Here is a 22,089-nt window from a genome sequence, read left to right as displayed (position 1 = left end):
GGTATGTAAGGGCCTATTTACACCAATTGTGGGGCATTCACAGTGGATGGGAACACAGGCAATGTTTTGCCACACATCTGATCAAACTGTGGGCGGGGGGGGGGCGTGGCTGCGGGGCCTTTGACTTCAATGCACCGCCATGCCCCCTCCCGCCCCAGAATGAAGGGGAAAGTTTAGTCAGCGACTGCTGTGCGTTCCGGCAGCTGCTGCTCTGGAACGCACCGCAATTGGTGTGGATGGGCCCTAAATAAAATATTTGCTGATTCAATGATATCTGCAAATCAAAACATTAAAAAATAGGCATATTCTCTTAAAACTCATAAAGCTATGTTGCCTTTAAAATGCCTGATACATACTGTACATTCATTTAATTGGTTGCATTGACATAACATGCCAAACGAATTTTCAAACAGTTTCAGGAAGCGGAGTAATCTCATTTTCCCCAAGATAAATGCCACAATGTAGATTTTCATCTTTAACAGCAGCCCATGACATTTGCTTAGTAGAGAATTTTGCTGTCCATTCACCAGCACTGTTGACAGCTATAACTCCACCAATGCCATCTACTCGAGTTTTCATGAAGTTCAGACCTGCATCTGAAGCCTCCTCCAAAGACATGCCTGTAAGAAAGATGGATTATAATGTTACCGCCATATTAATACTTTACATACTTAAAGTGTACCCGGTGACATAATCCCCTTTGTGCAAGTTCCAAAAAAGTACTTGCCTTTTGTAGTCTACAAAATGTTTTTCTTTGCACCTGGCTGCATTGCACATACTCTGGGAATTGATCTACAAGTAAGGGCTCTTCACACGTTTCCTCCATCATGCATGCACCTCAGCGGCTCCTTAAAGTGCACCAGTGCTTTGGCCATGAAAGGCAAATCTTTAGGTTCACTTTTATGCCAGCCCCCTGCAGCAGCATATGCTTACCAAGCCTTTGCTTCCCCACCACTACATGCTACATGCCTAGTACTTCTGGATATGGAGAAATGTGCAACTTAATCTTTCCATGTCACATGACAATGCTTCTGCTCAGTGACTTGCTGCTCAGCTTAACATACTCACCATCCCTTTGCTCTTTCTTTGCTCCATTTTTGCTACTGGGCTGATTAAACACTTCCCGGCCGGCTGTTGTAAAAAAATGGCCGGCCGGGATCTCTCTAGATCTGAGCGTCCGTCTTTAGAAAGTCCTAAAATGTAAAAACAGGCAGCGATGCCTGTTAACATACAAGCGATCCGCCGGCTATAGAGCCGGAGGATCGCTTGTATGAGGTCCCGGCATGTGCACCCCCCCCCCCTCCCTGCCACACTGGTCCCGGGCTCCGCTGTGCCCGGTGTGAGCCCGGGACCAGCATAGTGCCTCTCGGACAGGGGATCAGATGGAGATTGGTACACGATCTCCATCTGATCCCCTCTCCGCTCACTTCCGCATTCTTGTGTCACTCTCCAGCTTCAGATGCTGGAGAGAAGCGGATGAAGCAGATCTCTGTTTCATCAGCTTCTTTGCGGGGGGTCCTAGGTGACATTAGGGGTCTTGGAGACCCCTGATGTCTCCATAAAGAGGACCTGTCACATCTTTTGCTATCACATAGAGGGGTTTCTTAGCCCCCTATGTGATAGCAATAAAGTTAAGTGAAAAAAAAATTGAAGTCCCCCCCCCAAATTTTTTAAAGTTACACATAAAAAATTATTTAAAAATGTTTTTTTTTTCAAGTTCCCCCATACATACACCCATGCAAACATGCGTCGGGTGTGCATACGTGCGAAAACGATGATTGCGCCCATTACGCCGCATATGTTACATATGGTCACGAACATCGCAGTGAGAGCAATAATTTTAGGGCCATTAATCAGTGATAACACTAAACTGATGAGCGGTAAAAGCTTTTAAAGCGTCGCCTATGGGCAATTTTGGGTATGGTAGTTTTTTGCGATTTCACGGGTACGCGCAATTTTAAAGCTTGACATAAAAACACACACAGGGGTTTTAATAGCATAAGCAGGTATAAAATGTATGCACATAAGATATAAGAGGTGATGGCACAAACTACCACACCTTCCTAAAATGGGCAATTTCCAGGCAGTTCTGAGAGGCAAAGCTTCAACAGTCCCTTATAGTCATACTTTGGAATATTTCAGGTCCATGAACCGGAGATAGGGGAAATAACTGCAGCACACCAAAATGGAGGCAATGGTTGCATTACTCTTAACCTCTAAAATATGCAGCCTAACAGTGGCTGACGAAAAACATGCCACTGTGTGTTGCGGGTGAGAAACAAAATGTGCTGTCAGAGCCCCAGCATAGGTGGTGTCAGCCGAAGGAAGAAAAATGTTCTAATATCAGTGGGAGGAAGGAAAATGCCACAGTATTTGTGGTGTCAGTAAGAGAAAAACTGCTGAGGCGTTAATGTCAGTGGGATGAAGGGGGCTCTAAGAGAAGGTCCTCCTCCAACCTCCTTACTGCTATTCTAGCAACATTTGGGATTTGGATGTGACAGGATGGTTTGAAATGCTGCTGGAAGTACCGTATGTGAAGGCACCTCTGGGTGTCTGCACTTTATACATACAGCAATGTCTTTATTTACTTTCATGAAACATTTATCGCAGGGCCTACAAATTTAGTATCACCATCTTTTTATTCTACCGGGCCTGCGCTTTTAGAAAATATATGGTTTGGGGGGTCTTTTACAAACGCTAACAACGCAGCAGTTGAAAATCAAATCAATAGGAAAAAAATGCAAAAAATGCAAAAATGGCTTGGCCAGCTGATTTGAAAAATGTTCCGGAGGGCTTGGCAGCGAAAGGGTTAAAAGAGTAGAGCGTGCAGAAGAGCAAACACTAATTTCCAAACCATTGCTCTGGGTTTTTACACACTACTTCTCTTTGTACTGCTCTTCCAATAGTTACCAAAAGGGGCTAAATGTGAGTAACAATAATCAGCAGCATGGTACATGCACTAGAATAGATGATGGATTACTCCAATAAAGTAAATATAGAACAAGTTCCCTTTTTAGGTATCACTATGGTTACAAGCAATGAAACAGTTTTATAGATGATTTACCTTGTTCCATATAATGCAGTATAAGTCTGGCTAGCGTTACTTTCATAATGCTTTCCCCATGTCCTGTAGTAGAGACTGCACCAATGTTGTTATCAGCATAGCCCCCGCTACCTGCAGAAACATAGGAGATCAAACAACAATTTTATGTATTGAAGTATAGTAACCGTAGAAGAACGTATACATGTGTTCAGGATAACCATGTTCTACCTCTAGTTTAAGCAAATCTCTCTGTCACCACCACAATCTTTGATATACTGATATACTAATACATGTTAATACAGACATGCCCAAATAAAGCCAAAGGTATTAAGCTGGCCATACACCTATAAATTATCTGCAGATTTTCTATGAACAGATGGAAAAAGTGCAACAGATTCCTCCATCTACGCTAAACTGTGTGGATGGAGGAATCTCCCACTGGGCCAAGCTTCAGTATCTTGATAGTCGGCACTGCTGGCTGTCAAAATAGCTGAACAATTTGATTGGAAGCAGTTTTATTCAGTACAAATAGGCAGTGTGACTATCATTTAATACCTCAAAAAAACACCCGTCATAAAATCCTCTGCAGAAATAAAAGAAGAATAGATACTATATAGTAGATATATATGTTACTACTACCATACAATATTTTGCATGCCAAGGTCCAAAGATATAAAGTAGCTCTAATTAAGGTACTGTATGTCATTACCCACAGAAAAAAAAACAGAAGCATTTCACATTTTGTAAGGGCTAATTCAGGAAAATGTGACAGGGATATCAAAAGAAATAAATATGTGTATATATATATATATATTTGAATTTTTTTTATTAGGGATGCACCGATGCTGTTTTTTCGGTACTCACAGAGTATTGGGGCATTGTGTCCCGAATATCAGGAAGTTGGGCAGCGGATCATGACCTGTCGCCTGGCTTCTTGATTGCCTGTGAAGCCGGTGTTCTAGCGAAAGAACACAGGCTTCAGAGGATGCCCGGCTTCCTGACCAATCAGGAACCCGGGAGGCGAGTCATGAGGTGCTGCCCGGCTTCCTGATTGGTTAGAAGCCAGACTGCTTAGCAACACGTGAAAGTGGCTTTTTAGCCAATCAGGAAGCCTGGCGACACGTCATGACCCTCCTCCCGGCTTCCTGATTGGCTAGGAATGACAATTCCTGCCAGGGAGGCGGGTCATTACATACATTTGATACTTATCAAAAGTTAAGTATTGGAGCATTTGGGAGAGTACTCGTATAGTATATACCAGGGCTCATAATTTCAAGTTCTGAACTATTAGCCAGTCCTTAAGAGTTACTCGCCACCGGTTGCACCGCCTAACCCCTACCCTGCCCTGGCCTTAACTCCGCCCCTAGACACACCCTCCTAAATTATCTCATAAAATTACACTGTTAAATGTTTCATTCAGAATAAAGTTACAAAAATAAATATTAACAATAACAACTTTAACAATATTAACATAACGTAAGTAAACATAAAGGAAAATAGCTATCAATAAAAATCAGAACCCTCCAACGCGATAGACTCAGGACCCTGCAATGCATTCATTTTACTATTTCATTAATTATTAAATATTATTAGTTATTTAATTACTAATACCATTTACTTAAATAACATTGATTAATACTATTATTTAACTATGTGTTTATTTAATGTGAGCACTACACCTTGTGTTATCTCAAACCAAAACCTAAATACAAGTGCCGTGCTACACTAATAAACAAAAATCTGTAAATCCAATTGTGACGGACCCCAGTACTGAGTATGTCCGCCGCTCTATTCTTCCTTGCTCAGGAGATATTGCAAGCCGCTGATGTTTAGCTCCCTGTTTCCCCAGTCACTAGTCGAGACTCGATTGTAGGGTGAAACTAACTCTGATTTATTAAGCAACTGTGCAACCTTTTATACAGAAAGTGATCAGATCAGAATATAATCCCATCACAACCCCCTTCTCCTCCCTGGACATTCTGTCTGAACAACACCACTGGGGTCCACCTGCTAAACAACTCCAGCCAGTCATATCAGGAGCCTGGCCAGAATGTCATTGTCCTGGGCTCCTTCAGAGTACAAAGGGAGATAACGAGGGTGGGGTGCTGAGTCTTTTCATAACCAGGTTACACAGTATAACATCAATAAACATAACTCAACACCAATACACATTTAACTCTCCCTGGAACCCTTCCTGAATAAGGTCCGCAACAATCCAGATATTAAAGGTCTGACGATTGGCTCCCAGGAACATAAATTATCTGCTTATGCAGACGACATCCTTTTTTATGTTATGGATCCCGTCACCTCACTCCCTAACTTGGTCTCGGAATTTGCCCATTATGGACAGCTGTCCAACCTCAAAATTAACTACCATAAGTCTGAAATTCTGCCAATCACAGTCCCGTCAGCAATGGCTCACCAGTTGAGACACAGCTTCCCATTCTCCTGGTCCATGACAGCCATAAGATATCTGCGAATTCAATTGACCAACCACTGCCCCCGCCTGTATCCGCACAACTTTGAGCCCTTACTACACAACCTCCAGAGAGATCTCCAGGATTGGGATCGTACATTTTATTTTACTTTATTTTAATTCATTTTATTTTATATTTTTATCTTTTGCTGTCAGGGTCTATGTTGGACCCCGTTTACTCCCTTGAATGTTTCTTGTGTAAATGTGATTTTTTGTGAAACGAGAAAAATAAAGATTATACAAAAAAAAAAAGAATATGCGCGTTTGTCGCGTGTTTCGTGCCCGTGCGTTTTTACAGGGATTCACGGTAAAAAAACGTGCGTTTCCGAGGGCTACCTGGCTGTATCTCAATGGATACGCGCGGCAAATACGCCCCAAAGAAGCTCCTGTACTTCTTTGGGCGTAGGGCGTTTGGCAGCACGTTCCTACGCGCTGTAAAACGCCCAGGTGGGAACCATGCCCATAGGCAATCATTGGTTTTCACATGTTTCGGGTGGGTGTGGGTATGGTGGGGGAGGGGGGGGGGTGGAAGTTTGGACATAGTGGGATTTATTTATATCTCCATGGAACATTGTACTTTTGTGCAGGAAATAACATATTTATCACCTTCTGCGTTTGCTGTGATCCCAGTTTTTTTATATTCACAATTTTGTTGATGATTGGACTTTTCTGTTTCTCTTATCTCTCAGGTCTCTGGAAGCGCAACACTTGCATTTAAGCTTTAGTTTGAGATAACATATCGTACACAGCCGCTCGCCTAAACCCACCCCCTCCCCTCCCCCTTAGTGCTTCTCATCATCTCCGGCATCTGACCTGTTAGTTTGCGGCTCCACTGGGATATCCAAAGCACACAGGGACACGGCGCTTCCAGCAATGGTGTGGGCGTGGCTGTCGGCGTGGCAGCATCAGCATGAGGCAGAGAGAGTGTGAGCCCTAATACACCGGCTGAATTTCCACTCGGCCTCACTTTATTTCCACTCGCAAAATGCGAGTGGAAATTTTGAGCTCTGGTATATACAGTACTGTGCAAACGTTTTAGGCAGATGTGAAAAAATGCTGTACATTAAGAATGCTTTCTGTAGCCTTACGGCCAAAAAACTACCTCTGATGTGGGAACAAGGCTAAGCGACTCAACTATGCATGAAAACATAGAACTGGGGTGCAGAAAATGGCAGCAGGTGCTCTGGACTGATGAGTCAAAATGTGAAATATTGGCTGTAGCAGGAGGCAGTTTGTTCACTGAAGGCCACCATGCTTCACTGCAGCAACAGTGAAGCATGGTGGAGGTTCCTTGCAAGTCTGGGGCTGCATCTCTGCCCCAGACTTGCAAGGAACCTCCACCATGCCATACCATCAGGGAGGTGTGCGATTGGCCCCAAATTCAGGACAATGACCCCAAAAATACAGTCAATGTCATTAGGAACTATCTTCAGTGCAAAGAAGAACAAGGAGTCCTGGAAGTGATGGTTTGACCCCCACGCAGCCTTGATCTCCACAACATCATTGAGTCTGTCTGGGATTACATGAAGAGACAGAAGGATTTGAGGCAGCCTATGTCCACAGAAGGTCTGTAGTTAGGTCTTCAAGATGTTTGGAACAACCTACTGCCAAGTGCCTTCAAAAATTGTGTGCAAGTGTACCTAGAAGAATTGCTGCTGTTTTGAAGGCAAAGGGTGGTCACACCAAATATTAATTTGATTTGGATTTCTCTTCTGTTCATTACTTTCCAATTTGTTAATTAATAAAAAAAATGAAAACTTATTTCTGAAAGCATTTTTCACACCTGCCTGAAACCTTTGCTCGTTGTTCTGTATCCATAATGAATTGAACTCCTTTTTTTTTTTTCTTTTTCACTTCTTCACTTTACAGGCACTCTAGTGACCTTCTCATGGGCAGGTAAGATAGTATGTCTAGTGACATCTAGTGATCACTTTTAAAAACAAACATCTACATTCTAAGTAAAAGATGTTCTTCAAAATCATTTTACGCTTGCTTTTAAGACTTTTTATGTCGAACTCCAGACTGAGCATTTTTGTAATTAATAAAGTGGGGTGGGGTTAAACCCTCTGCACATTTATAAAGCTGTGAATGACAATCACACTCAACGTTCACTGCAACTGAAAAACATGCAGCAGGAACATACACCTACATTGAATGTTTGGTGAATTTCATATTCAATGCTTTCTAAATATACCCCTCATTTTTAACAGTCTTTTTCTTCCCCTTGGGGAAAGGATTTACGTTAATGGCTGTGACAGAGGTTACCAAGACAGGCATACCACCCAACAGTAGTAAAAAAATCTAACAGAGATATACACCCTTCCATGGTCCCAATCAGGAGTTTCACACTGATTATGGTTTTATTTGCCTGCCTTTACATGCTTTATGTGCCAACATGCATACACTTAAGTCTACAATGTATCCCTTGTTGCACTCAGGTGGTCTTTATTATGTGTTAAAGACGTTCTGCATTCACATGCAGTGCATAGGGGAAAGCCAGTTCCACTATGAACAAGTTATTTTCCTATGCACTGCATGTGAATGTGTACAGAACTCAATGAAGTAATTGGTGGCCCTGTTTACAGATTTGCCGATCAACACAGGGATGTTCTTTTCCTGTTCAATTTGTTTCTTCAGTGCAGGGCAGCAGGTATAAAGAGCCCATGACCATGAGCCCTTTGAATGTGTGCCTGAGATGCTATATTTACTATATTTACTGCCACGGAGGGCACACATAATAAATGTAATATAAGTGATGCTTACAAAACAGAAAGCTGCATACCAATGAAGCTAAAAAACAACAACTAAGAAGTCAGCTGATCAGCCTAATTCCAGAAGTGTATAACAGTGCTTGCTCAGATTGTATGAAGTTCATGCCTAAGAAAACCAAGTACCTTTGATGATATCACTTGGGATTTCATGAATTATAATAAAAGTTAAAGGCCAAATCCAATCACAGCTTTACTGCGTTTTGCTGACTCTGTGGCAAGCCATGAAGTTTAATCTCACCTATACATGCGGTATCTCCAACACGTCCAACCATTTTATTAGAGAGTCCACCAGTAGAGGTCGCACAAGCCACATTTCCTTGGCTGTCAACAGCTACGGCCCCAACAGTCCCCATACCTCTACAAATAAAGAAAATGACAGGTTTAGTGCTTAAAAATACTAAGCTTTATGTATTAAGGGATGAAGTATGAAAACATTAGGAGGCAAGTTAATTCATACTATATTTGTCATCTTTGGCCTGGCATGTAAGACAGAGTCACAGAAACCCAAACGTGCAGTAAGCAATAACTCAACTTCTACTAGACTAAACAAAGATATTTTGATTGTCAATGGTATATAGTGTATGGGTGAGCTTCCGTCACTATCCCGTAGGCCCTCTGAACACAACTGCGTATTAACACTTGCATCTGCTGTGGAGAGCAGATGTCTGTATGGCTTACACTTCTATACACCAAGGATGATGTACTAAAGAAGTTGGACACCGAGGATGATGTACTAAAGAAGTTGGACATAGTCACACAAGAAAGAGTGAAGACTCACTTTAATTCTCCCATCATGTGACAAGCAAATTCTAATTTATTTAACCTGCACATAATTGGATTATTGAAGTGAATCTTCACTCTTTTTTTGTGGGAATATTCTGAACTCCTTTAGCCCTTTTGCTGCCAAAGGCTTTTTTTTTTTCTTTTTTTTTTGCACACATGATATAATCCACATTTTAGGCCTGAAAACTACTTCAAACACAAAAAATATTATATATTTTCTTAAAGCCAAGACCCTGTAGATTACAATAGTGGCAGTTAAAATTTTTTAGGTTGCACGATATTGGAGCAACTTTATATCAAACCCAAAAAGTTTGTGAAAAATGCACTTAAGTTTATTTTAGTGCCCCAAAACACAATAAAATACCCCTTTTTTTGAATATAAAAGATGAGGTTACGATGAGTAAATAGATATCCAACATGCCCAAGTTAAAAAATGTGTGTGTCTGTGAAATGGCGACAATATTCAATACCCCAAAAAGTCTACAGACTATGCTTTAAAAGGCCCTACAGGTTATCAGTTTAGAGATAGGTGTAAATATTGGCCCTAGAATTATTGCTCTCATGCTGGTATGCACGGAGATACGCAATCAACATTTTTCGTACGTAGGCGCACCCAACGTGTGTTTGCTTGAAGAATGGACACACGCTTGCAGGGCAGGGGACTTTAAAAACATTTTTAAAATTATTTTTGTATTTATTTTATTCGATTCGTTTTTGAAACTTTTTTATTTACATTACTTTAATTGCTATCACATGGAGGTGCCACAATCGCTTTTATTGTAAAGCCGGCTTTACAAAAGGTAAACAGAGTGCCGGCGGCGGCCATGCTGCCACCGATGGACTAGGTACGTCCGTGGACGCGAAAGGGTTAGCATACCAGGCTTGCTTTAGTAGTTCAGGAGCATTCATACAGAGGCAAATAATTTAAGTGCAATAAATGTTTAAAAGGAGATTTCCATAAAAAAAAAAGAATCGCATTCTATGACCTGAACATAAGGTTATGACTCTCAGATTTTGTTAGTAGTGACTTTTTTGTATCAGGTAATCAGACTTCATATAGTGACTTTTTTTTAAATCAGTAGGATATTGCACTGACACATAAGTGAGTTTCTGTGAAGCCACAAGGTAAATGAGAATCATCTGCATCTGACCGCTAGTTGCCGGACACAGGCAGGAAAAACAAGCAGTTGTTCTGTGTTTTTATCAAACCCCCCCACCCGCCCCCCCCTACAAACTGACATAGTGGCTGCTCAGGGCCATATACATTGGCATCAATATATTATAGTGCAGCATGTTTAGTTCAGCATGTTACATTTGGCAGGTGGTGCTGCTTGCCAAAAATGCCCATTGAAGTCAATGGGACCGCACTGCAACTGCATGTACTTGACATATGGTTGTGGTGCTGTATTTCAAAGTAAAATCATCCTTGGGATAAAAAAAACAAACCCTGCGCATTCAGGAGGTGGCAGTATTGCCTCCTGAATGCCTGCAAACCACCACTCATTGCATGTTAAAAGCAATCCACAACGGATCACTTTTCAGAGGGTCGGTAAAGCCTGCCACCTGTGTGAACAAGGCATAAAAACTACATAAAAGTAGCAATTTTTATTGTGCGATATTAACCCATACAGCACATGACATGTCACTGCATTACACCTTGGGGAGAATTTATCAAAACTGGAGCAGACAGAATCTGGAGCAGTTGCCCATGGCAACCAATCGGCATCTCTCTTCAGTTTGCTCAGGTAAGATTTGAAAATTAGAAAGAGAAGCTGATTGGTTGCAGTGCAAATCTGCTCCAGATTTTGTCTGCTCCAGTTTTGATAATTTCCCCCCTTTGTATTTTATCAAATTCCATGTTCAACCACACAGAAGCAGTACATCAAAATTGCTGTTGGGTAGCTGAGCCCTAAGCTGTAATACTGCAAGATCATGAATTAATAATTGTGGGTCTCATTGCTTGAAATATTGTATACGAGTGGTCTAACCTACGGCAATGTATTTTACTTTCGATGATTGATAACCCCACTGGTGCTTGGCTTTAGAGCTACTATACATGTATGTGTGACATCACTCTGTTCTGTTTTTTATTCAATGCTCTGACCAATTACAGGGGAGTAGCAGCAGTTTTCAGAGTCATAGTAGTCTTGCAGTAATTGTACCTGCAGGGTAGCTCAAAGTAGTGACATACAATATGAAAAAAAAAAAATATAGATTCTGCATGGTACAGTTTTCTATATGGGTAAACAACATGTACTGATGGGGTGGTCATAATAATCTGGCCACTCAGTGTGCCCAGCAGCAGAGATGGAGGAGGCCGGGGCCCAGCAGTGCCGGGCCGAAGGTTGCCAACTATTCTCATTATTGATTCGTTGGTTGGATCCCGTAGCCCTCTTCTCTATGCTGGGAGATAGTGTTTCATCAGCTCTGTTTCCCCTCCAATTGCAGGGGATAGTAAGCAGTGGGCGGGTGCAATAGCCAGCCTGCTATTGTAATTTGCAATAGCCAGTAGCAGGCTGGCTATTGCACCCGCCCACTACCTGCTGTATTTACATTCAGCTGCCGTCTGCGGAATCTTGCCACTGGCAGCTGTCATTGCCTGGCTGAAGCTATTCAAACTCCATGTGCTTACAATACAATTATTAATTTCAATGGCATCCCAAATGTGCCTCCCACCCGCAGTGTAATCGCCTGCACTGGAACACGCAGTATGCAATGCCGTGCGTTCTAGTGCAGTGCTATTGCAAAAAGTTGTGCATGCAGTTTTATTGTGAAGTAAACTTTGCAACACTGCATTTGTGTATTTTAGTTTAAATTAAGGAAGGTATTTAATTTTTTTTAAATCTGATTAATAAAAAAAATAATCAGCCAACTAATCGATTATGAAATTTAACTTTCACTTTCAAGTCTCCTCTGCACTGCCGCTCTGTGACTGGACAGTGAGTACAAGCAGCACACCAAAGAGCACTGCATTGCAACATACCTGATTAGTTTCTTGTCCTGCTTTTCCCTCTGTAAACACTGCTGTACAGGTATTTGCACTGGTTGCATTTTAAAAAATAAATACATTTTAAAAATGCATTACTTGGGGCCTTTAAATTTGCCTCGGGTTCGACTTTAATTTATAAAAAAAGGTTTCTTATAGGCTGAGATTGAAGGGTGATAGTTCTTACCCCACCATCGGTCTGGGGGCCAGATACAGGTGCCATCACCAGTTCAAAAGGATGGAGGATGCAAAGGCCACAATACAAGCATAACTAATAATCCTGTAAGGTTAAAGAATATCTAAACCTAAGAATAAAAAAATGGAATGTATTGTAGCTCACCAGTCCTTAGATATGGTAGCTGCATTAGCTTTCTTTTTTAAGTGAACTACATTTTCTCCAAGTACAGAAAAATACCGGCTGATCTTGCCACAATTCCAGTGTCCTTTTAACTTCCTTCTTCACAAAACTAAAATCTCAAACAATGGTAATCAGCCTTCTCAGCTATTTTCCATGAACTATAAAACACATTCTAACTTCATAATACAGATAAGGAGGGGGTAGGTGTCTGTTGTCCAAATTCAGGAGAGTAGCCTAGGGTGACAATGCTGCTTCCTTGTAGATACAGTGCAGTTTGGGAGCATTGTTAACCTGTTACTGGCAGAATCACCAGGAGAAAATAAAGGAAAACTTAATGGAAGGACAATCACACTATCCAGACAAATGCCAGCCGACAGGAATCGTGCAGATTAGTTACCTATCCCAATCACTATTGTCATCACCACTTTTACGACACCTTTGTTTCATCGTTAGATGGGAGATCAAACATCACATGAGCTAAAAAAATCCTTAAAAGTTCTCCATATTGAAGATTAGGATACAGGAGCCACAAACATTTCGACCCTGAATTTCTGGTGTTATAACAGGATGTGAATATGACCCTATGGGAGTCAGAAACATACAGATGAGCGATCTGTAATTATTTTTAGGGAATGCTCTGCAACACTTTAGAGATCTGCTGATCCAAGGGCCTATGTCTGAATATCTGACCCCCTTCCAATGTATAAGGATAAATAACCGTTCCTGATCTGCTCATTGTTGGAAGAGACGACTGGCAGATTGTTATTTTTATTGTTCCCCTGTGTGTGGCAGGCTCAAGAAACCCAATTCCAGAGGGCCTCGGCCCGTCCTTTGAATTACAGGAAGAGAAACATCCCCATTTCAAGGCATACAGCATATTGAGTCATGATATAAGTATTTGTTATGTGAATGTTGGATGTTTGCCTCCTGTTTTAGAGCATATGTAACCCTGCTGACTACATTCTCAGTTACCTGTTATTTTTGGAAAGAAAACAATAAAAACTTACTGAAAACAAAAAAAAGAAACCCAATTCACCTCCTCCATTCTCCGGTGAAGGTCTGTATTAATCAGCCATTCAGATGACAATCAAGTCATCTGCACCAGAAATACAACCTTGAAAATGTGTAAACATAAGCAAGTTCAAATGTGAAATGTACTCTTGTAGCACACTACAGTTTTCCTATAATAAAACAAACCGCTTCCCTGATAGTACTGGTCAGTTGTGAATGGTGAGAGGGTTGGTCAGTTGCCATTAAAAAAAAAATAGTAAAACAAATGGAAAAGCGCACTACCTGGAGTACCAACTGTTGAGGACATGGGCACAAGTGATTACAATAAAAATTGATAATTAAGAGTTAAAAAACAGTGTGCAAGCTCTATGGTGAACAGGGTGAGGGACCCTGTATGGAGCGCTCTAAAAATATCTGTGTATATTTAAAAAAAATAGCTCACTGGACAAAAAAATATATATAAATAAAGGGAGGAAGAATCAATGTGTCAAGATGACAGCTGCAATTGGACTGGTTTCTATGGGCAACTTTTTGTCCCTAACAATATTTCATAAAATAAGAAACGGATTATATAATAAAATATATTAAAACAGACATTACAACTGACTTTGGTTTTGAACCAGCGTTTAGATTTTTCTTCCATCTTTCTTTTGAGCGTTCAGAGATGAGTGTTTCACCAGGAATTTCTGGGATGCCTTGTGACTTTGCAAACCGTGATGCTCCTTCACACGTTAAAAGCATGTGATCAGTCTATGAAACGGGAGTCATAAGGAATCAGAGGTTTAACAAAACAAACTCAAATGACTTTCATTAAAATACCCTGTCTGAATGTTCTAGACGGATCTCTGACTTTGCTTTTGGTTATCACACATGACTGACAATAAACCAATATTATTTGCATTTTCTTTTAAATACAAACATAAAAGGGAATACTTAAAAGATGAAATGTGCATACACATGGTGTCTGGAGAGGACATGTCTGCCTGGTAAAATCTGCCTTGTTTTAAAAAGCCAGTCCAAGCTTTAGAGCGACATACAGGACCCTTGTGATCAGAATTTTAAAGTGACACTAAACTCAGAAGTTAAATCTTAAAAATGCATTCAAGTACCTTAATTATTAACAATAAATGTATCTTATTTATGTATCACTCGGCTGTAGATCCTCAAATCATCTCTGAATTGGTGCTGACACTGTCCTTCCTTCTGGAGGGTGGCTACTTTTGTTCCCCATGGTCCCTGTGTGTGTTGCAAAGTAGCCACCACTCCAAGCTCACTGATATGATAGACTACAATCTCATGTTTAGTTTACTAATTTGTACTGAGATTATAGTCCATCACAGGAGCGAGCTTGTAGCGGTGGCTACTTTACAACAAGTGAAGGAACAAAAGTAGCCACCCTCCAGAAGGAAGGACAGTGTCAGCACCAATTCAGAGATCATTTGAGGATCTACAGCTGAGTGGTACACAAATAAGATACATTTTTGTTAATAGTTAAGGAACTTGAATGCATTTTTAAGGTTTAACTCCAGAGTTTAGTGTCAATTTATATCGTTTCAATTGCATTAAATGTGGCTGGAGGACACAACTGTCACTTTGCAGATTGACCACTAGATGTCACCATTTTTCACATAATGCTACACACAGGTACTCTTATGAGAATCTGCACACAAGTATGAATATTATGCCAACAGCACTCATTTTCAATTTGTAAAAAGAAGTCATGTGTGCACTACAACTGGGGATAAAAAGTAGCAAAAAAAAGGATAACAACTTACTAGCTACAGGTGTAACAAGGGCTATTTTAGCTTGTTGTGCTAAAAAGCTGGAATATCCTTAGGACTATTCAATAAAGCTTATTAGGGATGTTCAGATACCAAGTACCGTACTCAGTAGAGGTACAAGTACAGATACTTTTCCATTTTCAAGGCCAGTCTAGGGAAAAATTCAAAAGTTAGGACGCAGCTGTCATTATTAAGAAGCATACGGGGCTCCTGGGATTTGTGGATCACTGTTTTAATGAATTGGTTTTTTTAAAATAAATGTATATAAGTGATGCACCGATGCCATTTTTTCAAGTACTGATACTTGTCTAACTCCTCACAGATACAAGTACTGATACATTTTTGTTTAGTGTCATGTGACAGTTTTTCTAACACGATACAGACTAATGATTTCAGGACAATGGTGGAGCACCAGAGCTAGGTCCCAGCTGCAACCCTGGTAGTTCTCGTGAAAATGGCAAGTATCGGCACTGGTATCTGAACATACCTAGTTCTAATTCTTAGGTGCAGTATTCTTCAACAACCATTAACTCTCCTCAAGGCAGATCAGAACAAAAAGAATAGAGATTGGTTGGGTTACTGCACTTACAAAATTATCACTTATCACAAAAAACAAGAATTATTAATTATATTTTTCATAGGGTTGTCACTGCCAAGAGTCTGTGGCATAAATTTTTCCCCATAGTTCTCCTAAGGGTAACGGGAGGACACAAACTAGCGTCCTCCCGTCAGAGTATAGACACTTTGAAGAAACTTTTAGATGCCTTTCTCAGTGAAGTCATCTAAAATTTTCTAAGGGTAACGGGAGGACACAAACTAGCGTCCTCCCGTCACCCAAAGCTCAGTATACCGCGAGCTACAGCCGGAACGGCTCCCGACAATTCTGTCCGGATCCACCCAGCTGCTTATGAGGCTGAGTGAAAATCACTTGCCTCATAATTCTCCTTAAAGGCTACATTCACACCTATAGTTTAGGTGCAATTTGTTTTTCCTGCGACAGTGACCTGCAATTTCCTTCAGCAGCAATCCAAAATATGCTGTTTACAAGCAGCAGCTGTCACCCATTTAAGTTACGTTAATGGTTGGGTGACAGCGGCTGCATTTGAAAGTGGCAAAACGCAGGCAGCCTGTAGTGGGTGGACCTACTGGGTCCCTCCCGCAGCTTTGCTCTCTGCACAGCAAAGTTCATTGCTATGTTTACAAGGCAATAACTAGGTATGCAAAGGTATTTGGTGCACACAAAGTAGATTTATATCCTTTGTGGCTATTAAGGAACATTTGTAAATGAATGTTAATGTGCCTGGAGTTCAGCTTTAATGGTGCCCCTTTAAACAAAGCATTTGTACAAGTCACATAGGATTATTAAAATATAATCAAATGAATAACAGCTATCTATGCCAGTGATTTGAGAACGATAAGCAGACAGCATAGCCAGATACACCATACACCCCTTACATTATTTTTGTTAAAATACCTTTTCCATTACAAGGCGAGCAAGTTTTATTGGGTTAGCAATACATCTGACTGCAGAGACAGCTCCCGAGGATAAATCCTTGCCATCCATGATAATAGCATCCATCTCAACGTCTCCTTCTTCATTCAAAACAGATCCATTGCCTTAGGAAACAAACACAAAGGTTAACAGACAAAAGACTGACTTCTGGATTATGCTTCACTGAGAGGAAATCATATCCGTCATCACTTATCTTAAAAACTAACGCAAAGCACAAGCACTACATGTACAACTATTACCATTCTAGAAGTGAACGCAAGTCAGACTTTTTTTTTTGCTTCATTCTTTTCTGCTTTTTATGTGTGATTTCTTTGAAGAAAAACCTTTAAAATGGCAGTGTCAGGAAGTGTAATGTGTAAATTATACTTACACTGGAAATGCTGCTGCAATATGCCCACTGTCTGCACTATGCAATATTTAAATCCAATGTAGTCAGGCTCATACACACCCCAGGCTGTGAAAGGGATTCTTTATTGTTAGAGAGGTGAAACTGTAGAACTCCCTTCACCAGGCAGTGGTATCAGCTGAGAGTATAGACACTTAGAAGAAACTTTTAGATGCCTTCCTCAGTGAACACAATATACAGGGGTAGGGGTACCCTTAGTGACTCATACACATATAGCTTCAACTAGATGGACATGTGTCTTTTATCAACCCTAACAACTATGTAACATCTATGGAGACAACTACTTGAATTCAGACAATGGCATCAGGATCAGAAGTGTGGGAGAGGAGGGTGAACAGCGGGGAAAAGGTAGATTTTGCAGCAGTTTTGCCAGTGAAGGACACCACAGAGGTAAGTGCAGCTTTCAGGTTGCACCAATCTACTGAAACACCACCATTATAACCATCCTGGAGTTCTTCTTTAACCACTTGAGGACCTTAAACATAGAAGCTACACTCTAAAAAACATCAACAAAGTTTCCAGGGCGTATGTCCCACATTCACCTCCTCTCCCCCCAGAGTAGAGTCTGAAAGAGTCATTAAGTAATACAGTGTAACAAGTCATTGTTGTATTGTATTTACCATTTTATCTATATGTAGATCAAATCTGTGACTTTTGATCTGCATATGACATCAATTAAAGAAACAATACAAGTAAAAAAAAAAAATTGAATGTATTCTTTTTAATGTATTCTTATTATTGACACTTAATCACAATTCAGCCCTAATTAGCTCCTTCCTCACCTTTACCTATTAGCTGTTATTTGCTGACATTATTACCATTAATATTTCATGTTTTTGTTTGCTTTCATTTGTTATTTTTTCCAGTGTTGCCTATAAAAATGTGCAAAATAAAGTATATTTTTATTTACAAACAAGTTTGCCATGTTTTGTATCAAAAACATCATTTGAACTAATTTTAAAATACATTATAGAATAAAATACTATTTACCTACAGTAAAACTCCTTTTTTTAAAACGAACACCAATTTACTATTTATTCCAGAGAAATACCATAGATTAGACAAAACACACAACAGATTTTGCTACATATACTACTTTTCCACGTTTGTAATGCATGCAGAAACCCATTGAATCCAATAGTGACAAGCAGCAAATGCGGGAACAAAACGCGCACAAATGAGACGCCCTTCCTGGTACGCCTAGGTGTGAAAGGGGACTAGCACTATAAAAGTTTCTTGACATTCAGCAGCATATTATCCACACTCAAGTGTGAACGTGTGCAAAATCACATAGATCTTGCACGTGTTTACAAAAAAACAAGCAAACAGTTGTTGGGCTTGCGATGCAATTAATTGATAATGGCACCCCAAACACAGCAAGCGCATAGGGCTGCCCATTCAAATTTTTGCAAAAATGGAATGCGCAAACTCACACATAGCAAGTGTGAATGGGTCCTCACTGAAAGATAAAGACAACAGAGACATTTATGTCTAAGGGCTTGCTCACACTATTAAAATGCTCAGTTTTATCACGTTGGTGTGGTGTGACAGGTCCAGCATTGTGAAGCACTGTTTCAGCACATCACACTGTTTGTACACTTCAAATAAAGTTGTAAAAAAAAAAGTGTAAAGTGTCCACTCCATTCAGGTCTCCACACAGCAGAATGGCGTGCTGCGCTAAGAGGACCTGCTGTGTGACGCAGTGTGCTGCAAAAAAATGCAGCTGGCATACATTTTTTTCCAGTGCACCGCACCTCACACATACATTGTTGTGTGAACAGGGCACATAGAAAACCCTATATAGATTAGCCCTATATATAGAGTCTTTGTTTGAATATAGAAGGGAAGAGTTACAAATGACACAAACCCTGTCAGTTTTTATTTTTACATCGTCCCATTGGAGAGATTTCCCTTCACTTCCTGCCCCATATACACATCAAAAACTGAAATGAAAACTCTCTAACGGGAGGGCAATCCTCTGCAATGACAATTTACCTGACACCTAGGCCATTATTCTCTATGGCCAGTCCCTATTCTGCCACTTAGGCAGTGCACAGTGATGTTTATAATGATTTTTGTAGTTAAATGAGGAACACAGATGCAGAGTCATCATCCTTTTTCCCCCTTATTTTTTAAAGACAACCAATCCGGAGCTTTGGGGGTGATCAAACTAATAATGTCAAAATTAGAATTTTTTTTGGCACCTGCAAGTATGTAGGTGAAATTTATCTAGCTTTCAGTAGGCCAGGGGAGACCCTGGATAACATATGTACACTATGTACAGCACTGACTCTGTATCATTTACAGGTCATCAGAAATCTATTCTGTCCACGACACAAGTTAGGATTTTCACTAAGGATATTTATAATATGTATATGTGATGAAAATGTATTTTCCAAAATGTTTGTTTCATGTATCCTGTGTACCACCTGAACATTTACCACCTACCCCGCTTCATCTCTATTGGATGTAACTGAACAGTCTTTGACAGGGATCAGGGTGACCATAAAGGCTCAATTCTGTTTCCTATTTGGAGAGACAGAATGTAATGAGCAATATCAACATCAGTAGTGTTTATTATTGCTTCCAGAGATTGTTCAACTTGTTTAAAAAAATCTCTACACTTAGGGGTCAGCCCTTTCCTCTTAATCAATAAACGGCAGCCAATAGTAGTATTTCCTCTGACCGACCAATTATCTTAATATACAAGACCCATCAGACTGGTTAAAGCTGGGCAGATGCTTCCTCAAGAAAAAAAGGAATGGGAAGCCATCAGTGTATGGCCTATTTTGTTCTAGAAGCACACACTTCATTCTCTCATGGCTACCCTCTTCATTTCCACCTTCAAATGGTCAACAGTCTGTTCTGAGAAAGCTAATGTCAATAATCAAACTGCCCTTCCAGAATGGCCCCGGAGCCTATGACATTGTGCATGTTAAATCTGCATACTACTGGTAGTGCATGTCACAAGCAGTCAGCATCAACATGTTCTCCTGCAAGACATTATTGCATATACAACCGAGAGTTTGGCATTTTCTTTTTCTTGCATGTGACACATATATCATACTTATACCAGAAAATAATATTAGCAACCCTGCTTAATGACTACCAAGATAAGCTAATTGGGCCTATAGAGAATGCATAGTTTTTAATCAGTCAGCACTGATCCATATGCACTGAAACAAAGTAGCAGTCATTTGGCAATACTGCCATGCAGAAAGCACAGCCTACATATTTAATGAGTATATATGGATGAAGTCATGGACCTATACGTACGTTTACAAATTATACCCAGAAACAATAACTTGAAAACTAGGGATGCACTGATACCGATACTAGTATCTGTGCCGAGTATTTGGGCGAGTACTCTTACCTTCCGATACCTTCCCCCAATATCGGAACTTCCGGTCAGAGGATTATTTCCTCTGACCGGCAGTGCCGTAGGGGAACCCTTCTTCCTGGCAATCAGGAAGAAGGGTGGCGAGTAATGACCCGCCTCCTGGCTTCCTGATTGGCCGGGAAGCCATCTCCTTGCCGATTCCCGGGACAATCAGCATCAAGCCAGCCGAAAAGCCAACTCAATGCTTATTGGCGGGGAAGCAGGTTTCCCGGCCAATCACAGTGGAGCAAACCAAACTACATGGAGTCGGCTTCCCAGGCAATCTGGAAGCCGGACGGCATGTCATTACCCGCCGCCCAGCTTCCTGAGTGCCCGGGAACCTGGCTCCAGAAGCATCGGTATTGGTTCTCAGTATCTGAGTACCGAAAGCAAAATATCAGTACTCGTACTCAATACTGAAAAGCTGGTATTGGTGCATCCCTATGTACACATTAAAGTGACATTAAACCCTCAGATTTTTTAACATAAAACAATACTGTAATGTGTGCCTTACTGTAATCCATGGTTGTTTCCCTTCTCTTTGCTGCTCTTCCTTTTAAATCTGTATCTCTTCTCATGCTTGGGGAGAACTTCCCTTTGCAGCTGAGTGCCTCTTCCTGTAGTGCTGGCTCAGGTTGTGAACCTACACACAGACACCATGTATCCATTCCAGAGACAAGGCAGTCTGCTGCAAAACAGAAGTTCTGCCCAGCATGAGAACAGATACAGATTTTAAAAAAAGAGCAGCAAAGAGAAAGGAAACTACCATGGATTACAGTAAGGCACACATTACAGTATTGTTTTATGTTAAAAAATCTGAGGGTTTAATGTCACTTTAAGCTTGGTTGATTTACACAATCATATAAAAATAAGAAAACAGGCTCAATTCATTAAGCTATAATGACAGCTATTTGCAATAACACCCGTTATTTTTAGCAATGCGGGCCAATGAGAGCTGGAAATCACAACCACAGAGCTAAATAATATTGTATTGGCAAATGAAACATGCATTATATATTAGTTAACTGAGCTTTATGTTAAAAAAATTAAATTTTTTGCATTATTTTGGAAACAATGCTGAAGCATTCACCTGCATTGAAATGCGGATCATCTTCCAGCACAACCACAGCTTCTTCTACTGCCGTTACTGCGTCCCCACCTTGTCTCAGAATATCGTAACCTCGGAGGGCTGCTCTCTTTACTCCAGAACGGTACCCTTCTGCATTTTCATGCACAATTACACCAGCACCACCATGGACAACAACAACAGGCTTCATTTTCCCTGCATAGCCGCTCAATTACTCAAAATTACAAGGGTTCTTCAGTATAAAGTTCTGCAGCATCTAAGCGGCCCTGTGGTAAGTAACATGAAAGTGTGTCCAATCCCTTTCTTGGTGTATCACAAGCTGTATTTCACCTACATGAGTAAATTGTATAAAACAAATATCAGACTTGTGAGTAGGGATCTCTATCCAAAACAAAGAAAAAATAAATAAAATCGAAGGGCTTAAGCACTGGTTCACACCTAGGTGGCACCGCATTTGCGCGTTTGTTTGCACGTTAGCAGCATGTGGTTATTTGT

General features: G+C 40.6%; 1 protein-coding gene across 2 annotated transcripts; it reads right to left on the bottom strand.

Annotated features, from left to right (window-relative positions):
- Nucleotides 1-376: 376 nt before the first annotated feature.
- ASRGL1 (asparaginase like 1) lies at nucleotides 377-21,790 on the bottom strand. Of its 2 annotated transcripts, XM_018566134.1 has the most exons (7): nucleotides 21,598-21,790; nucleotides 16,684-16,826; nucleotides 14,036-14,178; nucleotides 10,386-10,400; nucleotides 8,529-8,647; nucleotides 3,065-3,175; nucleotides 385-620 (listed from the first exon to the last, which is right to left on the bottom strand). In XM_018566134.1, the coding sequence occupies exons 1-7, from the start codon at nucleotides 21,782-21,784 to the stop codon at nucleotides 406-408; spliced, it is 933 nt and encodes a 310-aa protein (XP_018421636.1). In that variant the 5' UTR covers nucleotides 21,785-21,790; the 3' UTR covers nucleotides 385-405. The 2 variants fall into 2 exon arrangements, with proteins under 2 accessions (XP_018421635.1, XP_018421636.1); XM_018566133.1 differs by lacking the exon at nucleotides 10,386-10,400 and having other exon boundaries at nucleotides 377-620.
- Between the last annotated feature and the right edge of the window lie 299 nt (nucleotides 21,791-22,089).

This window comes from Nanorana parkeri, unplaced genomic scaffold (assembly GCF_000935625.1).
Source record: "Nanorana parkeri isolate BGI_ZX_2015 unplaced genomic scaffold, ASM93562v1 scaffold921, whole genome shotgun sequence".
Lineage (NCBI taxonomy): Eukaryota > Metazoa > Chordata > Amphibia > Anura > Dicroglossidae > Nanorana > Nanorana parkeri.
This window is presented reverse-complemented; position numbering and strand designations above follow the sequence as displayed.

Excerpts from the sequence above, each read along its gene's own strand:
- ASRGL1 (XM_018566134.1), bottom strand. The coding sequence starts at position 21,784 with ATGAAGCCTGTTGTTGTTGTCCATGGTGGTGCTGGTGTAATTGTGCAT. Across the intron at positions 14,179-16,683 it reads CTCGCCTTGTAATGGAAAAG|ACTGATCACATGCTTTTAAC; the intron begins GTATTTTAACAA and ends CCCGTTTCATAG. Across the intron at positions 3,176-8,528 it reads TGGAGATACCGCATGTATAG|GTAGCGGGGGCTATGCTGAT; the intron begins GTGAGATTAAAC and ends ATGTTTCTGCAG.